Genomic DNA, 27,076 nt, shown 5'->3' with positions numbered 1-27,076 from the left:
CAATGGAGGCCGCAGTCATGCAGTGCCTGGCACAAGAGGGCCAGATCTCAGTTTTACCTGAAACAGTAGGGTCTGATCTCACTTGGGGGTTCTTCAGTGCCTGGCAGAACAGGGCCCAGATCTCAGTTGGGATCTCTGCACCACCTGGCAGAATAGGGCCACGCTCAGTAGGAGAGGAGCCCTGATCTCAGTCAGACACCTGGAGAGAAAAGTGGTAAGATTTTCTAGAATTTGATATCAGTGTTTCAGAACGGAGGAGAAAATGGGGCACAAATGAAATATTTGCCACTATAAGAGAGAAGCACCAACATCTGGGGAGATTTTATGCCACTATTCAACAGTTCAAGAGAAAGGAGGGGAAACTTGAGGGGATTATACAGCGCTATTAAAACAACAACAGAGTGGGATGGATTCTTCTTGCCTCACAATCACATGGCCGGCAGGGACCCCTGGGTGATGTGGCTTTCACAGGGGAAGGGAGTGGGGCTGGAGCGAGGTCACTGGCTCTGGGGAGGGGCTGGCAGTGGGGTCTGGCAACGTGACTAGCCGGCGTCGGGGTGTGGGGGGGCTGGGGGGGTTGCTGGGTTGGGCAGGGTGGGGGCGGGGAAGTAATAGGGGCTGGGAAACCTGGGACTGGGCCGTCTCCATCTGGGGCACTTCCCACAGAATGTCAGGGCTGGAAGGGACCTCGGGAGGTTCCCCCCTAAACCGGGACAAGTCACTGCAGGTAAAATGGGGGGGACACCCCCCAAGGCGGAGATTTGAACTGGCCACAGGCGAAGTGGGGAGGAAACGGGGTCCGGGGGGGGGCAGAGCCCGTCTCAGGGAGATGGGGGAAGCGGGGGGTCACCCGGGCTGCTGCTCGTCGCCGCCGGGAGAGAAAGGGGGCAGGGCGGGAGCGGGGGGGGCGGTAAATCCGAGGGGATCTCAGCCCCCCCCCTTTCCCTCCCCGCCCCTCGGGGGGCCCCGGCTCTTCTCCCCCCCCCGGCCATGTCCGGGCTGCGCCGACATTTTCCCTCCGCCCCTTTCCCCAGGTCTCCCCCCGCCCGGCCCCACGCAGGGACCCCGGGGGGGCTGGTTCCCCCCCCCGGACACTGGGGCAGAGTCACCGCCCGGCCCCGGGGCTCGCTCCGGTACCTGGAGGCTGCAGCTCCGCAGCGGGGCGGGCGGAGCCCGGGGCGGCCCCAGGGCGGGAGCGGGGCCCGGGGGGGGGTGAATGAAGGTCTCCCCGGCACAAACCCTTCGGCCCAGCCCGGCCCCGCAGCGCAGCAGCTGATCCCGCCACGCCCGGCTCCCGAACCAGGGGCTCTGGGAAATGCAGCCCCTGCGAGCTCCGCCTCTGCGCATGCGGGACCCCCCCAACCCCGCGATCTGCGCATGCCCGGAGCCGGGAAACATGGCGGGGCGGGGGCACATCTCTCCCTGCACTCCTCTCTGTGGGCGGGCCAAAGACAACGGCTCGAGTTGTACGAAACCCTCCTCCGCCTCCGGGAGAGGCTCCAGCGGCCGCGCGCGAGCCAGGCAGAGCCGCAGCGCCCCGCGCGCCTTCCCAGACCGCCTCGTTATCCCCTTTTACGTCACTTCCGTTCTTGGGAGAGTCAAGAACTACATCTCCCAGCCTGCCCCGGGAGGCGCTTCCGCCCTCTGCAGCGCAGGTAAGGGTCAGCCTGACTCTCCCCGAGCCTCTCATCCCCTCCCCCCGCAGACACCCCCGGCCCACGCCCCTCCCCCAGCCGGCGCCTCTCAGACCCGACCACACACATCCCCCCCGCCCGGAGCCCCCCGGCGCCTTCCCGCTTCTCAGGCGACCTCTGGGGTCCCGGGGGCGGGGCCTGGTCCCTCGCGGCCCCGCCCCCCGGCCCGGCCGCTGCGCTGCGGGGGGAGCCGGGGAGCGCGGGCCGGGGCTGCTCGCTGGGCGGCCGGAGCCTCAGCCCTGGGGCCTCCGGCCCGGCTGCTCCCCGGGGCCCGGGCAGCGCCCCTAGGACCGGCCCCGCCCCGGGTCCCCCCGCCCCGCCCCCCTTGGCCAGCGCCGGGGCCCCCGAGGCGGCCGGGGAGACCCGCCCAGCGGCTGGCCCTGGGGCCGGGGGTCTCCTGCCCGAGGGGCGCGTCCTGGGGGTCGGGCAGCGGGTCACGGTCACTTGCGGCCCCGCGTGTCCCAGCGCCCGGGCTCCGCGCCTGGCCGGGGAGCGGCCCCGGAGCGTGACCCGCTCGGCTTTGCTCCCCTCGCCTCAGACAGCCCGGCTCCGCCTGCCGGGGTCCCCCCTGCTGCCACGGCCCCGGGCAGGAGTCCGAGAGGGGCCGTCTCCTGCGGGGCCCAAGCAGCACGGGGCTGTGACGGGTCGGTGCGGAGGGAGCAGTTCCTGCCCCTTCCTCCCGTCTGCTTTTCAGAGTTTGCCCCATTTTCTCTCTCATTCTCCAGTGTTCATGTAACAGTCTCAGATCTGGGAAGTTTGACCTGCAGCGAATTTTATTTCTGTGGGAAATTATCCTGAATCATTCCCCAAATGAGAAGGGGCTTAATGGGTGCAGCTTGCCGAGCCCTGAGACCCAGCTGCCTCTGGGGTGGGATGGGGTGGCCATTCTGTGCCAGCACCAAAGCAAGGAAGGGGGGGGGGGACAGAAGGAGGGAAGAAAACCCACGGGAGACTGTCCAGCCCAAGGTTACACAGTCCTGGCTACTGCTGCCCCCAACTGCCCTACACAGCTCCCCCCCAGCCGCCAGTCACCTGCCTGCCCCTGCTGCTGCCTCCTCCCCACTGCCAGGGAGTTTTCCTGCTCCATACTCCCCTCACCTACCCTCTTAAAGTACCTCCCCAAAGGGCTCCCTGCTGCCCATGTGAATGGTGTGTGTGTGTGGGGGGAATTATTACTGTCTGTTTAATGAACTTCCGTATACAATCCCGTCAAAGTGTCCAACTACTCTCACTTAACAGAAAATCTCTTCAGATCCGGGTGCTTTTATCTCATTATCAAATATTTCTTTTTAGACCTATTTCTTCCCCAGTTCTCCAAGATAGATCTAAAATATCCTGTGTGCAGTCATAGAATCATAGAATATCAGGGTTGGAAGGGATCCCAGAAGGTCCTCTAGTCCAACCCCCTGCTCAAAAGCAGGACCCATACCCAATTAAATCATCCCAGCCAGGGCTTTGTCAAGCCTGACCTTAAAAACTTCTAAGGAAGGAGATTCCACCACCTTAGGCAACGCATTCCAGTGTTTCACCACCCTCCTAGTGAAAAAGTTTTTCCTAATATCCAACCTAAACCTCCCCCACTGCAACTTGAGACCATTACTCCTTGTCCTGTCCTCTTCCACCACTGAGAACAGTCTAGATCCATCCTCTTTGGAACCCCCTTTCAGGTAGTTGAAAGCAGCTATCAAATCCCCCCTCATTCTTCTCTTCTGCAGACTAAACAAACCCAGTTCCCTCAGCCTCTCCTCATAACTCATGTGTTCCAGACCCCTAATCATTTTTGTTGCTGTAGTAGCCACGGCGGTCGCAGGATATTGGAGGCTGCCCCCTTGATTTATATACGGATGTTCCATGTTATTCTCCATCCCATTCCTTATGAATCTGCACATGTTAGCTTTTTTGCTGGCAGCTGTGTACTGAGTGGAGCTTTTCATTGATCTGTATACAGCAACATGCAGATCCCTTTCTTGAGTTCTGTAGCCGATAATATGTTCTGCTGACGCCACTAGGTGTAATGCATGTTCATAGGGGTTTCTCCCCTCTTCCTTATTTGTATTTCCTCTCCCTACTAATGTTGGGGTGTCCTGCTCCTATAGGTTTGTGTATTAATGATCTTATGATCCTGGGGTCAAATGTGTCAATTCGGTGCCGTGGCACTCCTGTGGTCAGACATCTGTGAATGTTCTATTGAAAAGCCTGTGTTAGCTCATTTTCCTCTGGTTGGCTGATATCTTTATGGATGAAATTCCTCCTTAGACACTCTGTTTCCAGTTCTCCAAACCTTAGGGGTGACTGTTAGACCATTTATCTGTGCCAGAGTTCATAGGCCTCAAGCCTTATGCTAACTGCTCAAGCCAGTATCGTACAGGATACAGGCCTGTTGGTTCTTTGCATTACTGCTGCATAAAATAAATGCTAAAGCTGGATCTATGGGCTACATTTGATAGTTAATTTACCCCACAGTGTATAAGTAGCTGCAGTTTTTCTCTCCAATGTGCATTGCTTTGCATTTAGAAAGACAAGGTGGGTGAGGTAATATCTTTTATTGGACCCGCTTCACTTGGTGAGAGAGACAAATCTCTGAGCTACACACAGATGTCATCTTCAGGAGAGTGGCCTAAAAAATTGTCCTCCTTTCTCTCTAGCTATCTATTTCTAATTTAATATTCCCTGAGATTTTTTTCCATGTCTCACTAATAATAAAATATTAACATAAAATATCCTCAGATTTTGACCTTTTCTCCAATTTTTGAATATACTTAGAAAAGTTTTGCCGACATTTCCCATTTTCTCTCAATTTGTCAAATAACAATATGAAATTCACTCTCATTTTACCTCCTTACTTACTATTGACTATCGATATTAAAATCCCTCACATTTTTCCACTTTCCTTTCTAGTTTGTGAAAATCGATCAAAATTCTCCACATTTCCACCCTTTTCTCTTTAATGACTTAACATGGATGTCAGTCTTTTTCCATGTAATTATCAAATGTCTGTTTAAAAAAAACATCTTTTGTTTGGAGATGTTCCCATGTTTAGTTGCAGCAAGTTCTCCTGTTTTGGAGGAATTTGTTGCCTTAGTCATTCTCCATCCTGGCGGTTGCAGGGAGTTAAAGGGTCAACTTTCTCCTCTCATTTGAGACTCATTTCTTTCCCCCTTTATCTTCATTAAAATGTTTGCTGATGAAAGTGACTTGCCCCATATTTAATACACATCAAAGCCAGAGGCCTCTCCCTCTTTCAGGGAATGGTATCTCCCAGCTGCTCACAGGACAGTTTGCTGGACCCTTTTCTTTTCCTCGGGGGGCACAGGATGAGGGCTCAGTCTGTGCCTGGCTCCTTGCTGCCCAGGCTGTACCCAGGGTGGCTGAGAATCTCCATGCTACTCTGTTAGCCCCTCACCATGTTCACCAGCAGTATCCCAAACACCCATGACGAATGGTCTCCATGAGGGGTGGTTTCATCCAGTGCTGAGATGTAGTCGTCTCTGGAGTGGGTCCCTATTGGCCGTTATCTGCCAGTCACCGGGCATGGAAATTTCTTTAAAAATGTGGCTCCTCCCTGCCATGCATTCTCCTGTGAAAGAAGCATCGCCCAGGGCTCCCCACACCTTTGTGAATGGCTGGCAGGGGCTGCTGATAACTTTCTATCCATTTGTCAATTACTGATATGAAATCACGATTGGCTTTGCTTCTCTCCCCGTTTTCAAAACTGGAGGAACTTCAAGTTTGGGAGGGAAAACTTTTGGTTTGAATCCCTCTCAGAAGAAGGGGGTGAAGGAGGAGGAAAGGACTCTGGCCTCATCCCTCCTGAGCCGTGTTTCTGGTTTCACTCAGACCAGTGTTAATCAAGAGACGCTTCAAGGAAGAACATGCAGTGACTCCAGATTAATGGGGGCAAATAAAATCAGGATATGTCCCTGTGGGGAGGGGGTTTCAGTTGTTGCTAAAGGGGCGGGGGGAAGCCCTCAGTCTCTGTCTGACTGTGTCTCTCTTCTCAGGATGTTAGGGTTGAGCTTCCTGGGTCAGACGCTGCTGCCTGCATTGTGATCTGGGAGACCAGTCTGACCAGCTGTTGCTCCCCTGGTGGGGTCTGGGCTTGGGAGTGAGTTGGAGTGAAGCTTCCTCTGTGCCCAGGCAAGGTGAGGACTTTCTCCAGCTGTAATTAGCTCCATGGGCCAGCTCTAGGCTCTGCCCACACCACATTTGAGCCAGATACTCCAAGTGATTTATAGAGACCTCAGGGAACATGCTGGGGATGGGTATGAAAGAGACTCTGCACAAATAACCCCTCCTCACCCCACATCTCTCCTCCCCTTAGCAATTGCAGGAGCCAATCCAGCCATAGGAGAGTGAACACCCAGGAATGGCTGTCTGTCTGCCAGAGGGGGAGGGCCAGGAGATGGGAAACACAAGGAGGAAAGGGAGAGAGAGATTGATAGGGCAGTGGGAGAAATAATTGGGGAGAGAGATTCCCAGATTTCTAACCTGCCCCCACACACTTAACTGCATCATCCCTGGGCAGATTCCCTTTCCAGTGAACAAGGTGAGGTGCAGGGAGAGGAAAAGCCGATTCCTGACTCTCCCTGTGCCCCCGGCTGTGGGAGTGTGCTGCCCCGGGGACAATGTCAAGGGAAATCTTCCAAAGTCACTCCTTTTGTTCTGCTCTTGTCTCGTATTTGGTTTCCAGACTTTGTTACTGGGAGGGTTTCAAAATGTCTTGGTTTAGTGCTAGTGGGGTGGGCCGGGTCAGTGCTGTAATAAAATGACCAAATATTTCCTCAGAATAGAATCATAGAAGTGTAGGGCTGGAATGAACCATGAGAGGTCGTCTAGTCCAGCCCCCAACACTGAGGTGTTTGTCCAACCTGTCCTTAACAACCTCCAATGATGATGAATCCAAAACCTCCCTTGGTAACCTATTCCAGTACAGAATTAGCCTTTGTCACAACTGAATCACAAGGCTGGCTGAGATTCAGTTTGTGATCCACTATAACCCCCAGATCCTTTTGAGTAGTACTGCCCCCCACTTTTTCTCAGATTCTTGAACATGGGTATACAGGGGTTTCCCCTCTATTCGTTTATCAAATATTCATGTGAAATACACACAGATTTTACCTCATATCAACAACTGATATAAAATCCCTCTGACTTTCCACTTTCCTCGCTATAATTTGCAAAATGGATCCAAAATCCCTCCGATTTGCACCCTTTCTCTTTCATTTCTGAACATTGATCTCAAAACTCAGGTTTTGCCTCTTTCTATGTTGTTATCAAATGTCAATTAGAAATCCTGTTGGGTTTAAGGCTGTTCCCCATATTTCTAAATCCCAGCAACTTCTCCTTCCTTGGAGGGAACCTGTGGCCCTTAGTCATTCTCCATCCTGGATGTTGCAGGGGGTTAAAATTGCCCAGTGATCATCTTTCTCCGCTCCTTTGAGAAACATTTTTTCCCTCCTTTATCTCTGTTAAAAGGTTTCCCGAAGAAAGAGACCAGCCACATATTTAATACAAATCAAAGCCCTGTCTGGGGGATCAGTGGTTCCCAGCTGGTACCAGGAGAGTTGGCTGGACCCTTTTCTTTTCTCCAGCTGGCACGGGATGAGGAGGTCACTCTGGGTACAGCGTGGGTCTAGAAGTATCCCACACAGCATGACAAATGGTCTCTGTGAGAGGTTTCTTCCTGCCATGCTAAGATATAGCCACCTCTGGGGTGGATGCATGGTGGCCATTATTTGCAGAAGGACCTAGACAAATTGGAGGATTGGGCCAAAAGAAATCTGATGAGGTTCAATAAGGATAAGTGCAGGGTCCTGCACTTAGGATGGAAGAATCCAATGCACCGCTACAGACTAGGGGCCGAATGGCTAGGCAGCAGTTCTGCGGAAAAGGACCTAGGGGTGACAGTGGACGAGAAGCTGGATATGAGTCAGCAGTGTGCCCTTGTTGCCAAGAAGGCCAATGGCATTTTGGGATGTATAAGTAGGGGCATAGCGAGCAGATCGAGGGATGTGATCGTCCCCCTCTATTCGACATTGGTGAGGCCTCATCTGGAGTACTGTGTCCAGTTTTGGGCCCCACGCTACAAGAAGGATGTGGATAAATTGGAGAGAGTCCAGCGAAGGGCAACAAAAATGATTAGGGGTCTAGAACACATGACTTATGAGGAGAGGCTGAGGGAGCTGGGATTGTTTAGCCTGCAGAAGAGAAGAATGAGGGGGGATTTGATAGCTGCTTTCAACTACCTGAAAGGGGGTTCCAAAGAGGATGGCTCTAGACTGTTCTCAATGGTAGCAGATGACAGAACGAGGAGTAATGGTCTCAAGTTGCAGTGGGGGAGGTTTAGATTGGATATTAGGAAAATCTTTTTCACTAAGAGGGTGGTGAAACACTGGAATGCGTTACCTAGGGAGGTGGTAGAATCTCCTTCCTTAGAGGTTTTTAAGGTCAGGCTTGACAAAGCCCTGGCTGGGATGATTTAACTGGGAATTGGTCCTGCTTCGAGCAGGGGGTTGGACTAGATGACCTTCTGGGGTCCCTTCCAACCCTGATATTCTATGATTCTATGATAGTGACAGGGCATGGAAATTTCTTTCTTATTTTGACAGGTTTCAGAGTAACAGCCGTGTTAGTCTGTATTCGCAAAAAGAAAAGGAGTACTTGTGGCACCTTAGAGACTAACCAATTTATTTGAGCATGAGCTTTCGTGAGCTACAGCTCACTTCATCAGATGCATACCGTGGAAACTGCAGCAGGACAGTGGGGTGGGAGGAGGTATTGTTTCATATTCTCTGTGTATATATAAAGTCTGCTGCAGTTTCCACGGTATGCATCTGATGAAGTGAGCTGTAGCTCACGAAAGCTCATGCTCAAATAAATTGGTTAGTCTCTAAGGTGCCACAAGTACTCCTTTTCTTTTTTCTTATTTTGCAAAAAGAAAAGAAGTACTTAGAGACTAAGGTGCCACAAGTACTCCTTTTCTTTTTGTGGATACAGACTAACACGGCTGCTACTCTGTTACCTATTTTGGCCCTCCATGCCTTCCACTCTCCTGTTAAAGAAGCATCCCCAAGGGCTCCCTCTGCTTGTGTGACTGGCCAGCAGAGGATGGTGATAACTTTCTATCCATTTATCAGACACTGAGGTAACACTGTTCCGGGGGGCGGGGGTGTGTGGCATGTCTGTGTGGGGAGATTGCAGCTGGAGCTGAAGGGTCATTGTAGTAGGGGGAGGCCTCTGGGTGACTGGGCAGGGGGTACCCTAGTCAGGTTGGTGGGTTCTGGAGGTTTGAGGTTTCGGGGGGTAGTTCTGATGTGCCCAGCCCTGAGGCTATGTGTCCTGCAGCCAACAGGCCCCCAGTGACACCCACCTCCAGAACAGTGGGGGTGGGGGTCTCTTGGGGAGGTGGAGCAGGGGGTTAGAGGGTGCCTGGTGCTGTGCCAGGGGCTCTGTCTGGGCTTCCCCTGCAGGCTCCTGGGATCATTGCCATGCCCGGTGCACAGAGCTGGGGCGGGGAGTTCTGGCACTAGATTGGGGGATGCCAGGCAGACAGGGTGCGGGGTCCCACTGTAAAGCATCAGGGGGTCTCTGGCAAACGACATGGCAGATTCTGCTGAAGGGCAGGTGGGGATCCTAGGCAGGCAGTGGGAGAATCCCAGGCAGGCAGTGAGGGACTGAGTTCCCAGTGGGGGGGGAAGAGTCCCTGGCTGCTGGGGACTCTTGGTGGAGGGAATCCTTTGGGATTCTCAGGCTGGCAGTGAAGGTCTGGTGGGGGATCCCTGGCTGGTGGGGCTCTGAGAAGCATCTGGGGTCCCTGGCCAGGGACTATGGGGGCTGGGTCCCAGGGAATACCTGGTGGGACCCTGGCTGGGGGGTTCTGGGCTTTGGACACTGGGGGACCCTGGCTGTGGGGGCTGCTATTAACCATGCTCAGTCTCCTTGATCAGTTTGTGTCAGAATCCTGGCTCCAAGCACTGCCTGTCATTCCTCAGCCATGCCCAGTCACTGTGATAATTTTCTATCCACTTATCAAACACAGATTTTGCTTTTCTCCTCTCTTGAAAACTGCAGGAACTTCCAGTTCCGTTGGGAAAATTCGTGCCCCCAGTCCTTGCCCTAGATCTGGGGGGTCAGGGAGGTAGAAAGGGGGTTAGCATTGCCACACAATGGTCTCATCCACAGCATTCTGGACTCATTCTTTCTGAAATCTGGTTTCATTAAGACCATTGTTAAACCAGAGTCACTGCATGGAAAGACAAGGAGTGACTCCAGATGGACAGTGGGGCAAATGAGATTAGCAATTCTCCCGGTGAGGAGGTACTCTCATTAACTGCTCTCCCCAGAGAACTAAAGATGGGAATGCTGCTCAAACACACTGTACCTCTCTGCTCAGGATATTAGGGTTCAGCTTCCTGGGTCACACATTGCAGCCTTCATTGTGATCTGGGAGACCCAGTGGGGATTCTGAGCTGGGAAATGAACTTAATTAAAGCTGCTTCTCTGCCTGGCCCAGGTGATGACTTTCTCCAGCTGGTACTAGCCCTATAGGCCCTGTTAATACTAAATTCTGAGCCAGAGGCTCCAGGTAACTAAAAGAAACCAAGGGAAAATGCTGGGGTCTGGCATTAAATTGACTCTACACAAACAGCGTTCCCCCCCCCCCCCCATTTCTCCTCCCATTAGCAATTGCAGGGACAAATCCAGCCATGGGGAGCAAACAACCCAGGAATGGGACTTTTGTACCAGGTGGACAGGGAAAGGGGACAGGGAAAAGGAGATAGAAAGAGAGACTGAAAAGGGCTGTGGGAGAGAAGAGTTTTGAGAAAGATTTCCAGATATCTAATCTGTCCAGACAGATTAATTACTGTATCATTGGTAGAGTCAGTTTCCTGTGGACAAGATGAGCATCAGACAGGGGAAAGCCCAGTTCCTGACTTCATGTCCCTCTTGCTGGGGTGTGGCTGCCATGAGGTCCATGTCAGACGGAATCATCGAAAGTGACTCCTTTGGTTCTCCTTTTTTTGAGCATTTTGTTCAAAGACTTTGTTACAGGATGTGGTGAGGGAGAAGAGAGGTTAAAAATGTGTCCTTGGGCTTAGCCTGGCAGGAGGGGCCAGGTCTGCACTGTAATAAAGAGATCAAGCATTTTTCCAGCATGGCAGAATCTAGGATATCTGTCTGCAGGGAAAGGGCCTGGGGGAAGCATGATGTGAAATTAACTAAAGCCTGTTCTGAAACCTCCAGAATTTCCCTTCTCACCCGGCCAGGCTGCAGAATGACGTCCATGTTTCGCTCCAGTTCATTCCATCCTCCCATGGGACAGGGGAGAGAAATGGCTGCAGAGGAGCCAGTTCATGTAGGAATTATTGTGGGGTTCCTGGGGGTTCCTGCAGGAGGGAGGGGGCAGCAAATACGCCGGAGATGGGAAGGTTTGCACCGTCTGGGTTGGAGCGGGGCAGGAAATTCCCAGGGTGGAGAAAGGGAGGAGGACAGGGGGTGGCAAAGCTGCTGGGAGTTGTTTAATAAGTGGTCTAGATTATAGGAACAGACCCATGAGGTTCAGAGGTGGAAATGCCCTCATTTGTGAAACAGAAAATAACCCACCTATATGGAGCTGGGAAAACTCACCAGACTCATAGTGCTAGAGCCTGACCCGACTAACCAGCAGCTGCTGTGAGAGATAAAGGGGGCACCCACCAGTCAGGTTTGGGGAGATTCCCCTCCCTTCATATCCAGCTCCTCACAATGAGGAGGGTGTTGGGCTTCCTACCAAGGAGCTCTCCCTGGACCCTGCTAGGGGCTCCATCTCCTGTACCAGTCTGTGGCTAGTAGGTGTGTGGTGGATCTGCTAGGAGAGAGGAGGGGCTCTCTCTTCGTCCCCTCACCCTGGCATTTCCTGGATGCTCTGAGCAGGGTGGGGGTGGGCCTCTGTTGACTGTGAGCCTCCCAGAGCTTCCATTTGATTGGCTCCTCTCCCCCACGAATAGTGGGGCTGTGAGTGGGGCAGCAGGTACTGAGTGTCGGACTCTTGCTCTTTCAGGGGCCGGTGACCTTCGAGGAGGTGGCTGTGTATTTCACTAGGGAAGAGTGGGCTCTGCTGGACCCCGCTCAGAGAGCCCTCTACAGAGACGTCATGCAGGAGAATTATGAGAATGTGACCTCGCTGGGTAAGGGTTCCTGTCCCCTCTCTTCTTGGAAGGGGAAATGAAGAGATAAGGTTCACACCAGCCCCACAATGCCAGCTCTACTCTGTCCTGTTTCAGCATCACCCCAATATGCCAGTGACACACACAGTGCCAGAGACCCTCCCCTGCTGCAGAACACTTTGGCAACAGAGCACAGGAGCAGTGTCGCACAGTGTCAAATATCTCCTGTTTACACAAGTAAAACTGGGGGTTAGGTCCAGCATAACCAACAGAAGCTTCCTACCCATGGCCTTCTCTCAAACCCTGAGCTTACTCCACCCAAACCAGAATGTGCTTGGGGTGAAACAAGCAGGCTGCTGGAGTCAGAGCTGCTGGTCCAGGGTTACTTATCACACAGAGACTCAGTGCGTCCTTGAATGCTGGCGGGGGGTATCCAGAGAGGGGAGCTCCAGCAGCAGAACCTTGAATATCACCCAGGATTACAGATGACACAACTCCTCATTGATCTGGATTGTACCCCAGCGTGTGAAAATGACTTAAGTTAGTAGCGAAGCTTCTTGAGACCTGGAGAGTCTTGCTCTCCCATCACCATGTGTAATAGCTATAATCTCTCTTCTCTGCAGGCATCTTGGATTTTTGAGTCCCCCATTGCCAAAGTCACATGACCCTGATTCTTATTTTTTACATCCTGCTTTTCCAGACTAATTAGAATCTGTTGCTCCTGAATTATAGCTTATAATTTCCTAGCGTTCATAGAATATCAGGGTTGGAAGGGACCTCAGGAGGTCATCTAGTCCAACCCCCTGCTCAAAGCGGGACCAATCCCCACCTAAATCATCCCAGCCAGGGCTTTGTAAAACCTGACCTTAAAAACCTCGAAGGAAGGAGATTCCACCACCTCCCCAGGAAACCCATTCTAGTCCTTCACCCCCCTCCTAGTAAAGATTTTTTTCCTAATATTCAACTTTAACCTCCCCCCACTGGAACTTAAGACCATTGCTCCTTGTTCTGCCATCTGCCACCACTGAGAATAGCCTAGATACATCCTCTTTGGAACCCCCTTTCAGGTAGTTGAAAGCAGCTATCAAATCCCCCCTCCAAAGGCAAACTTGGAAATGCTGGGGATTCAACCCAGCGCCTCATACATGCAAAACATGTGCTGTATCACTGAGTTACATCCCCAAACTAGATGTAGCTAAGGACAAACATCCACTTGTCCTTGTTGAACCTCCTCAGGTTTATTTTGGCCCAATCCTCTAATGTTTCTAGGTCCTTCTGTATCCTATCCCTACCCTCCAGCATATCTACCTCTCCTCCCAGTTTAGTGTCATCTGCAGACTTGCTGAGGGTGCAATCCACAGCATCCTCCAGATCATTAATGAAGGTATTGAACAAAACCGACCCCAGGACCGACCTTTTTGGGCACTCCGCTTGATACTGGCAGCCAACCGACATGGAGCCATTGATCACTACCCGATGATCCAGCCAGCTTCCTATCCACCTTATAGTCCATTCATCCAGCCCGTACTTCTTTAACTTGCTGGCAAGAATACTGTGGGAGACCATATCAAAAGCATTGCTAAAGTCAAGGAATAACACATCCACTGCTTTCCCCTCATCCACAGAGCAAGTTATCTCATCATAGAAAGCAATTAGATTAGTCAGGCATGACTTGCCCTTGGTGAATCCACGTTGACTGTTCCTGATCACTTTTTTGTCCTTGAAGTGCTTCAAAATTGGTTCCATGTTTTTTTCAGGGACTGAGGTGATGCTGACTGGCCTGTAGATCCCCAGATCCTCCTCCTTCCCTTTTTCAAAGATGGGCACTACATTTGCCTTTTTCCAGTTGTCCAGGACCTCCCCTGATCACCATGAGTTTTCAAAGATAATGGCCAATGGCTCTGCAATCACATCCACCAACTCCTTTAGCATGCTTGGATGCAGTGCATCCGGCCGCATGGACTTGTGCTTGTCCAGCTTTTCTAAATAGTTCTGAACCACTTCTTTCTCCACAGAGAGCTGGTCACCTCCTCCCCATACTGTGCTGCCCACTGCAGTAATCCGGGAGCTGGCCTTGTTCGTGAAGACAGAGGCAAAAAAAGCATTGAGTACATTAGCTTTTTCCACATCCTCTGTCACTAGGGTGCCTCTCATATTCAGTAAGGGTCCCACACTTTCCTTGACCACCTTCTTCTTGCTAACATACGTGTAGAAACCCTTCTTGTTATTCTTAACATCCCTTTCTAGTTGCAACTCCAATTGTGATTTGGCCTTCCTGATTTCACTCCTGCATGCCTGAGCAATATTTTTATACACCTCCTTGGTCATTTGTCCAAGCTTCCATTTCTTGTAAGCTTCTTTTGAGTGTTTAAGATCAGCAAGGATTTCACTGTTAAACCAAGCTGGTTGCTTGCCATATTTACTATTCTTTCAACACATTGGGATGGTTTGTTCCTATAAGCTCAATAGGGCTTCTTTAAAATACAGCCAGCTCTCCTGGACTCCTTTCCAGATTTCACTCCTGCATGCCTGAGCAATATTTTTATACACCTCCTTGGTCATTTGTCCAAGCTTCCATTTCTTGTAAGCTTCTTTTGAGTGTTTAAGATCAGCAAGGATTTCACTGTTAAACCAAGCTGGTTGCTTGCCATATTTACTATTCTTTCAACACATTGGGATGGTTTGTTCCTATAAGCTCAATAGGGCTTCTTTAAAATACAGCCAGCTCTCCTGGACTCCTTTATTCTCCCAGGGGATCCTGCCCATCAGTTCCCTGAGGGAGTCAAAGTCTGCTTTTCTGAAGTCCAGGGTCCATATTCTGCTGCTCTCCTTTCTTCCTTGTTTCAGGATCCTGAAATCAACCGTCTCATGGTCACTGCTTCTCAGGTTCCCATCCACTTTTGCTTCTCCTACTAGTTCTTCCCTGTTTGTGAGCAGGGTTCTCCACACCCAGGGATTTTCCTACTCCTTCCTATTACATTGAACTCATTAGATTCCCTAGTACATAAGAACAGCCATACTGGGTCAGAGCAAATGTCAGTCTAGCCCAGTATCCTGTCTTCTGACAGTGGCCAGTGCCAGGTATCCCAGAGGGAATGAACAGAACAGGTCATCATCAAGTGATCCATCTCCTGTCACCCATTCCCAGCTTATGGAAAACAGAATTTAGGGACACCATCCCTGCCCATCCTGGATAATAGCTTTTGATGTACCTATCCTCCGTGAATTTATCATGTTCTGTTTTTGAACCCTGTTATAGTCTTGGTCTTCACAATATCCTGTGGCAAAGAGCTCCACAGGTTGACTGTGGGTTGTGTGAAGAAATACTGCCTTTTGTTTGTTTTAAACCTGTTGCCTATTAATTTCATTGTGTGATTCCTAGTCCTTGTGTTATGAGAAGGAGTAAATAACACTTCCTTCTTTACTTTCTCCACACCCGTCATGATTTTATAGACCTCTCGGATATCCCCCCTTCTCTTTTCCAAGCTAAAAAGTCCCTGTCTTTTTCATCTCTCCTCATACAGAAGCTGTTTCATACCCCGAGTTGGTTTCTCTCCCCCTCCCCCCCCATTTTCTGAACCTTTTCCAATTCCAGTATATCTTTTTTGAGATGGGTTGACCATGTCTGCACACAGTGTTCAAGATGTGGGCGTACCATGGATTTATATAGAGGCAATATGATATTTTCTGACTTACTATCTATCCCTTTCTTAATGATTCCGAACATTCTGTTCACTTTTTGACTGTCTCTGCACACTGAGTGGATGTTTTCAGAGAACTATCCACAGTGACTCCAAGATCCCTCTCTTCAGTGGAAAAAGCTAATTTAGACCCCATCATTTTATATGTGTAGTTGGGATTATGTTTTCCAATGGGCTATAATATGTGCTGTCCTGACATCTAGGACTGCTGAGATCCTGCATTCAGTAATATCCCTGCCCTTCCTGTTCCCTTTCTCCACTGAACCCCACCAGCCCATGCTTACTGTTCCCAGCTTCCCCAGGATTCTCTCGTTGTCTCTGGACCTCTGTGTCAGCAAGAAGCAGTGCCAGGGAGATTTGCCCTCTGTCTGGAGTCTTCGATTTGTGGGACATGGATTTACTTTCTCTGTGTTTTAGGAGACTCTTTGAAATTGAGTATCTGTGACATTAACCACAGTACAATTTGGACTGTTGAACAGCTGTTTCCCCTCAGTTCCCCAAGCTGGGGTGCCTTTTACACTGCTTTACTGTGAGAACAGCCACTCCTGGGCAGTTAACACACAATCTCCGGCATGTAACTCACTCCCAGCTACACAGTATTGAGTGCTGCTAGTCAGCCACTCACAAATTACAGTGCACCACAGGAGAACCCCAGAAAATTCTCTGGTCCCAGACTTTCTTCCAGAAATGTGCATCTTGCATTGTCCAGCACACTACTGAACAATGCAAGCTCATATGAAGTCTGTCATTTCATCAGTGGAAAATGACATGCACCAGCCTTGTTATCCCAAATGAAGGTTGCAACACACTTTAATCCAAAAACACTGGTTAGATAAAACAAAATTGTTAACAACTGAAAAAAAGATTTTAAGTGACTACAGCTAATGAGGCATAAAAGTCAGAATTGTTTACAAAAGAAATACAAGATGAAACACTAAATGTCTAACTTAACAAGCTAAAATGGATTCAAAGCAAATGTTTCTCTCACCATATGCTGAGACAGGCTGACTTTCCTTTCAGCCAGGACTCCCCCTAACCCGCCCCTGCCCCCCAAGTTCAGTTCTTCAGGAGTTGTCATGAGCAGAGGGAAATGGGGGAGAGAGAGAGAGTCCCAAGCATTTTTCTCACCTCTTTTTAAAATTCAGTCCTTCAGACTAGAAACAACGTCAGTTCTCAGCTGAGTCATGGTGACAGGCTGTCTGTTGTAGATATGAGCTTCAAGTGGTCGCTGTAATGGACTGTAAATGTCTTCTTCACACCTTCTCCCTGCTGGAGAATGGCTGTTTGACCAGCTGTTTGCCTTGCTGTCTCTGAAGAACTCCTCTGTGGGTGTTCTCCAGCATTGTAACTTTTTCAGTAGTATCACACAGTAAAACCTCATAACTTTAGACACAGTGTTGCTACACATTTTAACAGGAGGATAATATTCAGTAGATTATGTGTTTTCAAATGATACCTCACAAGCCAGATTATGTACAAAATTGGTCATAATTTTCTAGAAGAGTGAACATAGGGGTACAGACGGATACAGTGTCTGTCTGTGTGTTTGCAGCAGGTATGTGGGTATTTCAATCCCTCATAAGCAGAGTGTTCAGCAACTTCAAGGACCTGGGGAGATGGTCCTGGGAATTCATTGGTTTACTAAGTGTGACACTGTCTGAAATTGTAAGATCCTTTATTATTATTTATTAATTTTATTATTAATACCAATATGATAAATTGCAATGAGTCGTACTAGATATGCCATGTAATGTGTCAGTGAAAACGTTATGATTTTCTAAGTATGATAATTTTCTTTCTATGTTTGTATCACCTTTGCATTGTGAGTTATAGATATATAGGGTATATCTGTATTTCCACACTTGTGCAGTGTTTCTGGGTGACACACCCAGATATATTGGCGTCAGCAGTGCCTAGCTGGTTCGATAGCCCATCCAGGGTCATCACCTGTACAATGAACCCATGTAAAGGACTAATGGGATACATCTATTGAGTCAGCAAGACATGCAGGGATATGCCTGTGTACTTAGAACTCCAAGGCTTTTCCATACCATGTGCTGTGAAGCTTGTGTTTGGGACACAGGAAGTACAAGTGACGTGGCAAAAGTAATATAAAGGACAGCTGAATCAACTCCATTTTGTCTTCAGTCCCTCTTCCTACCTCTGGAGCAACTTTTCTACAAACTAAGCTTTAAACAAAGGACTGAATGACCCATCCAAGCTGTGGATATGTTCCAGATGGACTTTGAAGCCAGCAACTCACCAGTACTGCTAAGAACCTGATATATAGATTTCTGAATGTATCTGACTGCTTTCCCATTTAACAACTCCCTTATTGTTTGTTTCTTTTATAATAAACCTTTAGTTTAGATGCTAAAGGATTGGCAGTCAGCATGGTATTTTATGTAAGATCCAAACCTATACTGACCTGGTAATGTCGCTGACCCTTTGGGGTCAGAAGAACATTTTGTCTATTTCTGCAGAGTTTTTAAATAACCTCTCACTGTACTGGACTTAGGTGCTGATTGGGAGTCAGAGAACTAGAATGCAATAAAAGGAGCTGTGTGATAACCAGTGTGGGTGATCGGAAGCACTGTTTGTGACTGGTCGGTGAATTTAACTTCAGTGTTAACCACCAGTTTTAGGAGCATCTGCTCTCCCTTTTTCAGCCTCCCCTGACCTTGGCATTTTCAGTGAGGACTGCCCATGGCACATCAGGTCACACTAAGTACTGAAGTTAAATTAATAGAATGTTTGCTTTTTATGACAAAGTCTTATGAAATCAACTGTACTCCTTGGTTTTCTTTCATCTAAGCAGGGTTTCCAGTATCCAAACCTGATGTGATCTCCCAGGTGGAACAAGGGGAAGAGTCATGGGTCCCAGACCTCCAGGGTTCAGAGGAAAGAGAGATCCTGAGAGCACCCTACACAGGTGAGGAAACATTAAACCAACTCAAAATCTGTAAGTGCCTGAAGAAAATATCTGGGATGCCCGACAAAGCCCTTGGGAGGTCTCTCAGTTCATTATTGTCCCTAGCAGGGGTTGTATCCTCAGGATAAATATAGCTCATGGCTTCCTGCAGATCCTAGCAGACACCAGGCAGTAGCTTCCTCCCTTTCCCCTGCAAATTTGGATGGGATGTGAATGCCAAATTGATCCCCTCCTCTCTCCTATTTGTCTTATAACAAGCACATGGGATCTTTTTTCAGTGAAAAAGGCAATACGTCGCGTTTATTGAAGATACAACAATTAGCATATGCATTCTATCACACCACACAAATACACTGTCCTGCCAGTCAATGTTATAGTTACCAGTCCAGAGTCCAGATCAATCTATTGGCCAGCTAGGTTGATCACAGGTAGGAGGAGCCGGGTTCTGTTGGTTACGACATGATGCTTTGAAGTCTTGGCAGGACAAACCCAAAGTTTCATGGCAAAGCACCTGTTTATATAGTGATTTTCCTTCATTGGGACCAATGAGTTTTGCACTGGCATGCTGTAATCAATTATTGTATGACAAGTGCTCGTTTTCTTAAATTATCCTTTTCATCCTTTATCTTGTTCTTTCATCAAGTTCCTCAGGGAGTTATCCCACGCTGGTTTTGGTCACAGCTGTCTTGTCCCCATTGATAGGTGGCTGTCTCACCTTTAAAGTCGTCAGTCTGTCCCCCTCTGACATTTCAATAGGGGCATGTTGCTGCCTCCTGGAGCCCTTATGTCTGTCTCCAGTTCCTCCCTCATACATCTGGTTCATCGATGGCCTTCACGCTTATCTCTTAAAACACACATTCCTCATTCACAGACAAAACAGAGTTAATTTACACACAACATTTTGAACAGGAACGTCAAATTGCAATGTAAAAGAAAACCATCATGGGATTCTTTCTTATTTCAAAATGGTAAACCTACAACAAATTGGTGACCCTCAAAGATCTGTTACTGCCTTGAAATCAGTCCAGACACAGATTCTGGCTGATGTATCTGTACCCATTGTCCCATTAAGCCGTTCTTTTCTGTTATTCAAAAAGGGTTGCTGGCAGGATATGATCAAATCATACACCAATACATTTAATACATGCTACATTATTATTCTTTATCCTTCATTCTAAATTATATAAAATTCAAACAAAAATCCTACTACTACATTTGGGGGAAGAGTATGGGGGAGTTGAGTGCCTGATTTTTATTTGACCTCTTTCCAGCACTTGTTTTGATTTGGCCTTCCCCTTTCCATCCCTGTTTTGAGGTTTCTGTCTCTATCACAGGAGGTGAAGCAATGGTATGTGAGAAAGAGGAGCAGAATTCTCAGCAGGAAGATGCTGGGCAAGTGGATAAACACAGAGAATTATCGCAAAGATTGAAAAGGAATGTGTCCAGGAGTAATGAGCAGGGAAAATCCTGTGAGATTCAGCACCGACCAGAGAGAGAGGAGAGAAACCAGCCAGGGGAGAAAGTGGATAAATGTATTTCCTGTCAGGGAACTCAGAAGGACATCAAGGAAACCACAACCCAGCAGGAAATCCTCAGGGGAAAGAGGAAACATACATGCACTGACTGTGGGAAAAACTTATGTGACAACTCAGCCCTTATAAAGCATCAGAGAATCCACACAGGTGAGAAACCCTATGAATGCACTGAGTGTGGGAAAAACTTCACTAACAGATCAGCCCTTCTTAATCATCAGAGAATCCACACAGGGGAGAGGCCCTATGAATGCTGTGAGTGTGGAAAATGCTTCACTAAGAGCTCAGCCCTTTCTGAACATCAGAGAATCCACACAGGGGAGAGGCCCTATGAATGCAGTGAATGTGGGAAAAGCTTCACTCACAGATCAGGCGTTTTCCTCCATCAGAGAATCCACACAGGGGAGAGGCCCTATGAATGCTGTGAGTGTGGGAAATGCTTCACTAGCAGCTCAGCCCTTTCTGAACATCAGAGAATCCACACAGGGGAGAGGCCCTATGAATGCCGTGAGTGTGGGAAAAACTTCACTCAGAGATCAGGCCTTTTTCTCCATCAGAGAATCCACACAGGGGAGAAGCCCTATGAATGCAGTGAGTGTGGGAAAACCTTCAATCGTAGCTCACACCTTATTAGGCATCAGAGAATCCATACAGGGGAGAGGCCTTATGAATGCAGTGAGTGTGGGGAAAGCTTCACTAACAGCTCTGCCCTTTCTGAACATCAGAGACTCCACACAGGGGAGAGGCCCTATGAATGCAGTGAGTGTGGGAAAAACTTCACTCGCAGATCAGGTCTTCTTCAACATCAGAGAATACATACAGGGGAAAGGCCATATAAATGCAATGAGTGTGGGAAAAGTTTCACTAGCAAATCAGCCCTTTCTGAACATCAGAGACTCCACACAGGGGAGAGGCCCTATGAATGCAGTGAATGTGGGAAAAACTTCACTCACAGATCAGGCCTTTCTGAACATCAGAGAATCCACACGGGAGAGAGGCCCTTTGAATGCCGTGAGTGTGGAAAATGCTTCACTAACACCTCAGCCCTTTCTAAACATCAGAGAATCCACACAGGGGAGAGGCCCTATGAATGCAGTGAGTGTGGGAAAACCTTCATTCGCAGCTCGCACCTTATTAGGCATCAGAGAATCCACATGGGAGAGAGGCCCTGTGAATGCAGTGAGTGTGGGGAAAGCTTCACTAACATCTCAGCTCTTTCTGAACATCAGAGAATCCATACAGGGGAGAGGCCCTATGAATGACGTGAGTGTGGGAATACCTTCTCTTGGCACTAAGCCCATGTTAGCTATCAGAGAATCTGCACGGGAGATCAATACCATAAAAACCTCTATGGCTATCCGTACTTTTTTTTTCTTTAATATTTTTCCTGATTCCCACATAATAACTTTTAAAGCTTCTTGAACTGTTTGCAGCCCCATTTTCCCTTAGCTTGTCTAGATGAGGGGCCCATTTTTGCCTTTTGCAGTTTGCCCTGTTCTGAGGTGGACCCATTTGTCCTTTCTATCACTTCCATTGTCTCATGAGTAATTTGAGTATGCCCTTCCTATCAGGAACCAGGGAGCATCACATTTATAGCATTCCTCTTATTGCAAAGTTATTGTTAGTCACCGATGATACAGATTGTATCATTGCCAGTTCTTCTCACGTTGCTCTGGGTTGTGCTGAAGAGCAGTTATATTGGGAACTTTTCAAGTTATATTTAAATGAAGAGGAGCAGTGGCAGGGAAAAAAGTGTCCTTTCAGCCTCTGACACTGGAAGGAGACGGGGTGACTCAGAGATTCCCTCCTTCCCCATCACTGCAGAACTGTTACCTCCTGTCTGAGCCATGCAGAGTTTATCTTCATCGCGTTCTATCGCTCCACGTCTCAAAGTGTCATGTGATGAAGCGTTCTCAGTTGTCTGTGCTTGGAGATGATACTTTGGCTTCTTTAATCCTATATTGGAGTCACTATGACTGGAGGTGAAAGTGTCAAAGACCTAGAAGGGGAATTCAATTAGATCCCAAACACAGTGTGATCATCTGGAGTTTAAATCCTAGGTTCCATCTATTGGTAAAGTCACTTCTGGCAAGGTGGCTGTTTTGTCTCCCATTATGGGGATGCTAGGATACTAAAATTTTGTAAATAACATAGCTGACTATTGAGACAGTCTGAGTGAAGCTGATTTGAATGGATCAGAGGAGAATGTGATGGGAGAATCTCCTGTCCTGATTCTGAATAATCAGATGTAACCTGCCCTGAAATTTCACTTGACACGTTCATTGTCATGTATTCTATCTCTCTGTGACATGGCTTTTTATCTTTCCTGAAGAGTGTTTGGTCACCCAGTTGGATACTAGTTCTGTTTGATAGGATGTAGCTCAGATTTATTGGAGAATTTAAGACAAATGGCCATTTGCTAAAGTCATAATTTCTCACTTCAGCTTTGCTTTTTCCGCATCCCTCCATGATGACATGGAGACAGTTCAAGTGCAGTTCTGCCAACAGGAGAGAACTCTCCAATTTACTGACATGCTAACAAAGAAACAGTAGTGATTTAAAATCTCCAATCAGAAATTAAAGAAAAACTGGGCATGTTTCTGGAAGTCATTCTTTACTAACACTGCTGAGATTTTGAGTGGTTTTGTAAAGGATTCTACTTCAGAGAAATGTAAATTTACCCTAACCAAGGCCAAGATTTGAAAAGAACTGGGGTTGAAAGAATACACACTCAGTTCTTGGTTTCCACCCCAGTAAAGGAAGCTCTGGTGACCAATGACCCCAGGAAAATTGTTTGTACCACTCCACTTACTAGTTCAGTGTCACTGATTACCGTTCCAAAGGATGCCAGGGTTCGATTGAGAACAATCACCATTTGGGATCCAAGGGGAAGGAATGTCCTATGAAGCACTCAGTCTTTGGATCCAAACTGGCTGCCTGAGTGGGTAACAAGGACTTTCAGGCTGCAGAAATGATGATAACCAATGAGGCAACGAATGTGTCAGGCTCCATTTTCAGACTTCTGGATACACACATGCTGAGTCCTGATTCTGTGGTTTTGTGTCTGATGCGATGGATACACAATACAGCTGATGTTGGTGCAGCATTGTTATTACAGATGCTCTCAGCCAGCAGGAGAGATCTCTCCCACTATTGGACTTTATTAGCCACCGCCGCTTGTGTGGGGTGGACTATGTTGGCAGGAGAGTCGCTCCTGCTGACATAATGCCATCTACACGGGGGCCTAGGGCTGTGTAACTACGCTGCTCAGCTGTATTGATTTTTCACTCCTGTGAGCAATATAGTTACACTGATCAATGTCTTTAGTGTAGACCAGACAGTTTCTCTTGTGTTTTATGCATTTACATCACTTCTCCTCTACCTCCTCCTACTTTGAAACATTAACAAGTTTGAAAAGAGAGATTCTTCCTCATGATGCAAACGTTCCCACCTAGGAGACCCCTTCCACCAAGACACATGGCAGAAGAACCAAAGATATATGAACTTACAGCAGTGGTTGGGACCAACGTTGGGCCAAACCACAACTTGAGCCAAGGTTCAGTTGTTGGCAATGGGGATTAAAAGAAAACTAACATATATGACAAGAATTTGTGATCTTTGAATATATTCGTGTTACCACTGAAAATGAAATTATAGATGAAGTTATTGGTTAAAGAATAAGAGGCTCATGATAATCTGAATTATTTTGGAAAACTGAAAGTTGTCTTGTTTTTTGTTTTGTTAGTTGTACAGGAAATGATTTCTTATCTTGAAAAGTTAATTTGATTTAATTTACCCCCTGTAGTATAAGGAATTCTGGTAGAAAACCTCACTCCAAAGGTTAGGGTGGGAGAATGTGTGTGAAAAAGAGTGTATAAGAGAATATTGGCCCAATGAAAACTATTCGCAGAGACAAGTTGTATAATTTTTTTACCTGCTTAGACTGTAAGGGTCACTGACTTCCCCACTTCTCTAATTTGCAAAGGAGAGGCATGACATCTGTCATAGGATGTGACCAGCAGGTGGGAAAACTTCAATCATCAACCATCAGTATTAAGGAAAAGGTTGAAGTCCATTGCCTTTTATATGAAAAAGCCATCTAAAGGCTCGTCTACGCTGAAAAGCTATGTTGACATGGCCACATCTGTCAGGGGTGTGAAAAATCCACTCTGCTGAGAGAAGTAGTTAATGTGACCTTAGACCCAGTGAAGACAATGTTAGATTCTTAGAGTACTTCCAGTGTTTGAAGTGTAGACATAGCCTTAGACAGAGTGATCTCCTAGGGGAAGCGAGTCATGACATCAATTCTAATTTTGACTCATCTCCCTATATGTGAGAAAGCTACTAGTATGGAGGGCTGAGCCAGCTGTCCCATTGCCTGGTTCCTCAACTGTAGCTACAGCTCTTAGAACCCATCAGTCCAAAGACTGAGAGAAATAGAGTTCCAACCATTGCCATTTTTAGTATCTTATTGTTCCTTTCTCTATTTTTTGTACTGGCCTTTCTATTATATCAGGGTCTGACGGTATAGCTCAGTGCTTGAGAGACAAAAACTCATTGGGGCCGCTTGCCAAATGGGTCACTGTTGTTCACAAGCAACTTCTGTATCAGACCTGAGAAACTTGCTGTACCTAATACACTGATTTTATGATATTTATCCAGGAAGCATAGCAGTGAGATCTCTACTGAAAGCTTGTTAATTACTGATACTTGTAATCACTGAGAGAGGTGTGTATGAGCCATATTGAAGAAGTAATGTAAGTGCACGGAAAATGGTATTGTCATGAAAGTGAGTCACTCCAATCATTGGTCTTGTGGGGGACGGCCCATTCCAGTGGGAGGGAATGGTCACCCCTCCCTTGCTAGCTAATTATGCAACGTATTGCTCCATTGTCAACCTTTACACCAACCCAGAAAAGCCAATGGAAAACTATGAAAGCCAAACTGTAGACATCAAAACCCTGTGGAAGTGAAAAGGCCAATATGACAATGAGGAAATCATCCTTTCTGCAAATAAAGACAAAAGACTGCTTCAGTTTATGACAAAAGAGATCCATAACAACCAGTGGTTCTTCATGAAAGGCAGGGCCATGGCTCCTAGGGACTAGCAATCACTGCAATAGACTGAAATGTGAGGTGAGAATCTACTTAGATCGGGAAAGGTAACTATTAAAAAGTGTAGGTTGCATTTTGTGATTTTTGTTTTGTTGGTAACGATTGGTTTCCGTCACTCTCATTTGTTTCTGTTTAAATCTCTCTCTCTTGTTAAATACATTTCTGTTTGTTCAATAACTGTACTCAAGTGCTGTGTGTGATATGGTAGCAGTGATCTACAGTAAAACTGGTAACCTGGGCTATACCATTGCTTTGGGAGGAGGGGATCTGGGATTTCTGTGAATATCTGGTGATCGGGGCTAGACCTCAGAGTGGGACACACTGATGGAACTCCAGGGGTTCGGGTGCCTCTATTGTCAACTGGCAGGGCTGCTGTAGCTCAGAGAAGGGTGCTTGAGTGCCTGACAGGCTGGTGAGTTTGGTTGCTAACATCCAGCTCCCAAATGCAAAAGTCCCTCTTCCTAGTGTCCAGGAGGCAACAAGGAGACTCTCAGCCCTCAGCAGCCTGAGAAGGGTCACAATGTGCATCTTATATTGATCCACCTGTCAAATCCACACAGGGAAAGCACCCGATAGCATAGTTCCCTGAATCAAAATAGCCCTAAAATTCTGCCTGTGAAATCATGGAATGTGTGCTCTTCCCTCTGTGAGAGCATGTAAAGCATCCAGTCTCTGGAGGGTAGGATTTGGGTCCAGAGTGACCTAGACAAATTGGAGGATTGGGCCAAAAGAAATCTGAGGAGGTTCAACAAGGACAAGTTCAGAGTCCTGCACTTAGGAGAGAAGAATCCCATCCACCGCCACAGGCTGGGGACTGACTGGCTAAGTGGCAGTTATGCAAAAAAAGGACCTGGGGATTACAGTGGATGGGAAGGTGGATATGAGCCAAGTGTGCCTTTGTTGCCAAGAAGGCTAATGGCATATTGGGCTGCATTAATAGGAGTGTTGCCAGCAGATTGAGGGAAGTGATTATTCCCCTCTATTTGGCATGGGTGAGGCCATATCTGGACTACTGCATCCAGTTTTGCCCCCCCCCCCACTACAGAAAGGATGTTGACAAATTGGAGAGAATTCAGCAGAGGGCAACTAAAATGATTACGGGGCTGGGGCACATGATTTATGAGGAAGAGGCTGAGGGAACTGGGGTTATTTAGTCTGCAGAAGAGAAGAGTGAGGGGGGATTTGATAGCAGCCTTCAGCTACCTGAAGGGGGGTTCCAAAGAGGATGGAGCTCGGCTGTTCTCAGTGGTGGCCGATGACAGAACAAGGAGTAATGATCTTATATTGCAGTGGGGGAGGTCTAGGTTGGATATTAGGAAAAACTGTTTCCCTAGGAGGGTGGAGAAGCATGGGAATGGGTTCCCTAGGGAGGTGATGGAATATCTATCCTTAGAGGTTTTTAAGGCCCGGCTTGACAGAGCCCTGGCTGGGATGATTTAGTTGGGGTTGGTCCTGCTTTGAGCAGGGGGTTGGACTAGATACCTCCTGAGGTCCCTTCCAACCCTGATCTTCTATGATTCTAAGTAGCTGCAAGTGGTTCCCAAAAGTTTCTTTGTGTTCACATCTGTAAAGATGCTCGGAATGGGCAACAGGGATGGATCACTTGATGATGACCTGTTCTGTTCATTCCCTCTGAAGCACCTGGCTTTGCCCACCCTTGGAAGACAGGACACTGGGCTAGATGGACCATTGGTCTGACCCAGTATGGCTGTTCTTATGTTTTATGTACAGGAATGAGGCACTTATAAATCAGAAATGGGGGAGGGGCTCTAAATTTAAATCAGTTTTAGAGAGAATGCGTTCAAACACTGTGACACTCGATGTATGGAAGAAATAAGTGATTCCCCAGCTCCTTCCCCCGAGTCTTAGGTGGGGATTAACTGCCAACAGCTGCTCTGAGGGAAGTGGTATAAATGCCTGTGGGTGCAGCCCACCATCTGGTTCTCCTGGGGCAGAT

General features: G+C 48.0%; 2 protein-coding genes across 5 annotated transcripts in view; one reads left to right on the top strand and one right to left on the bottom strand.

Annotated features, from left to right (window-relative positions):
- Window positions 1–27,076, bottom strand: part of LOC144258247 (uncharacterized) — a 336,945-nt gene that overhangs the window by 22,687 nt on the left and 287,182 nt on the right. For 3 of the 4 annotated variants that reach the window (XM_077806663.1, XM_077806664.1, XM_077806665.1), the window contains exons 1-2: window positions 1,138–1,311; window positions 58–199 (exon numbers count right to left, since the gene is read on the bottom strand). The exons of the other annotated variant lie outside the window; for it this stretch is intronic. The gene's annotated coding sequence lies outside the window, so the exon portion shown is untranslated. Of the gene's footprint in view, window positions 1–57; window positions 200–1,137; window positions 1,312–27,076 lie in introns of those variants that run through there. 4 annotated transcript variants of the gene reach the window in all.
- LOC144258273 (uncharacterized) lies at window positions 1,535–25,296 on the top strand. The gene is given in 6 exon segments (XM_077806715.1): window positions 1,535–1,655; window positions 5,696–5,836; window positions 10,961–11,049; window positions 11,734–11,860; window positions 18,356–18,472; window positions 19,807–25,296. Coding segments are annotated over 4 exon segments (1,818 nt in total). The 5' UTR covers window positions 1,535–1,655; window positions 5,696–5,836; window positions 10,961–10,968; the 3' UTR covers window positions 21,300–25,296.

This window comes from Eretmochelys imbricata, chromosome 28, assembly GCF_965152235.1.
Source record: "Eretmochelys imbricata isolate rEreImb1 chromosome 28, rEreImb1.hap1, whole genome shotgun sequence".
In the NCBI taxonomy this organism is placed as follows: Eukaryota; Metazoa; Chordata; order Testudines; family Cheloniidae; genus Eretmochelys; species Eretmochelys imbricata.
The sequence above is the reverse complement of the archived record's forward strand: the minus strand, read 5'-3'. Positions and strand labels throughout refer to the sequence as shown.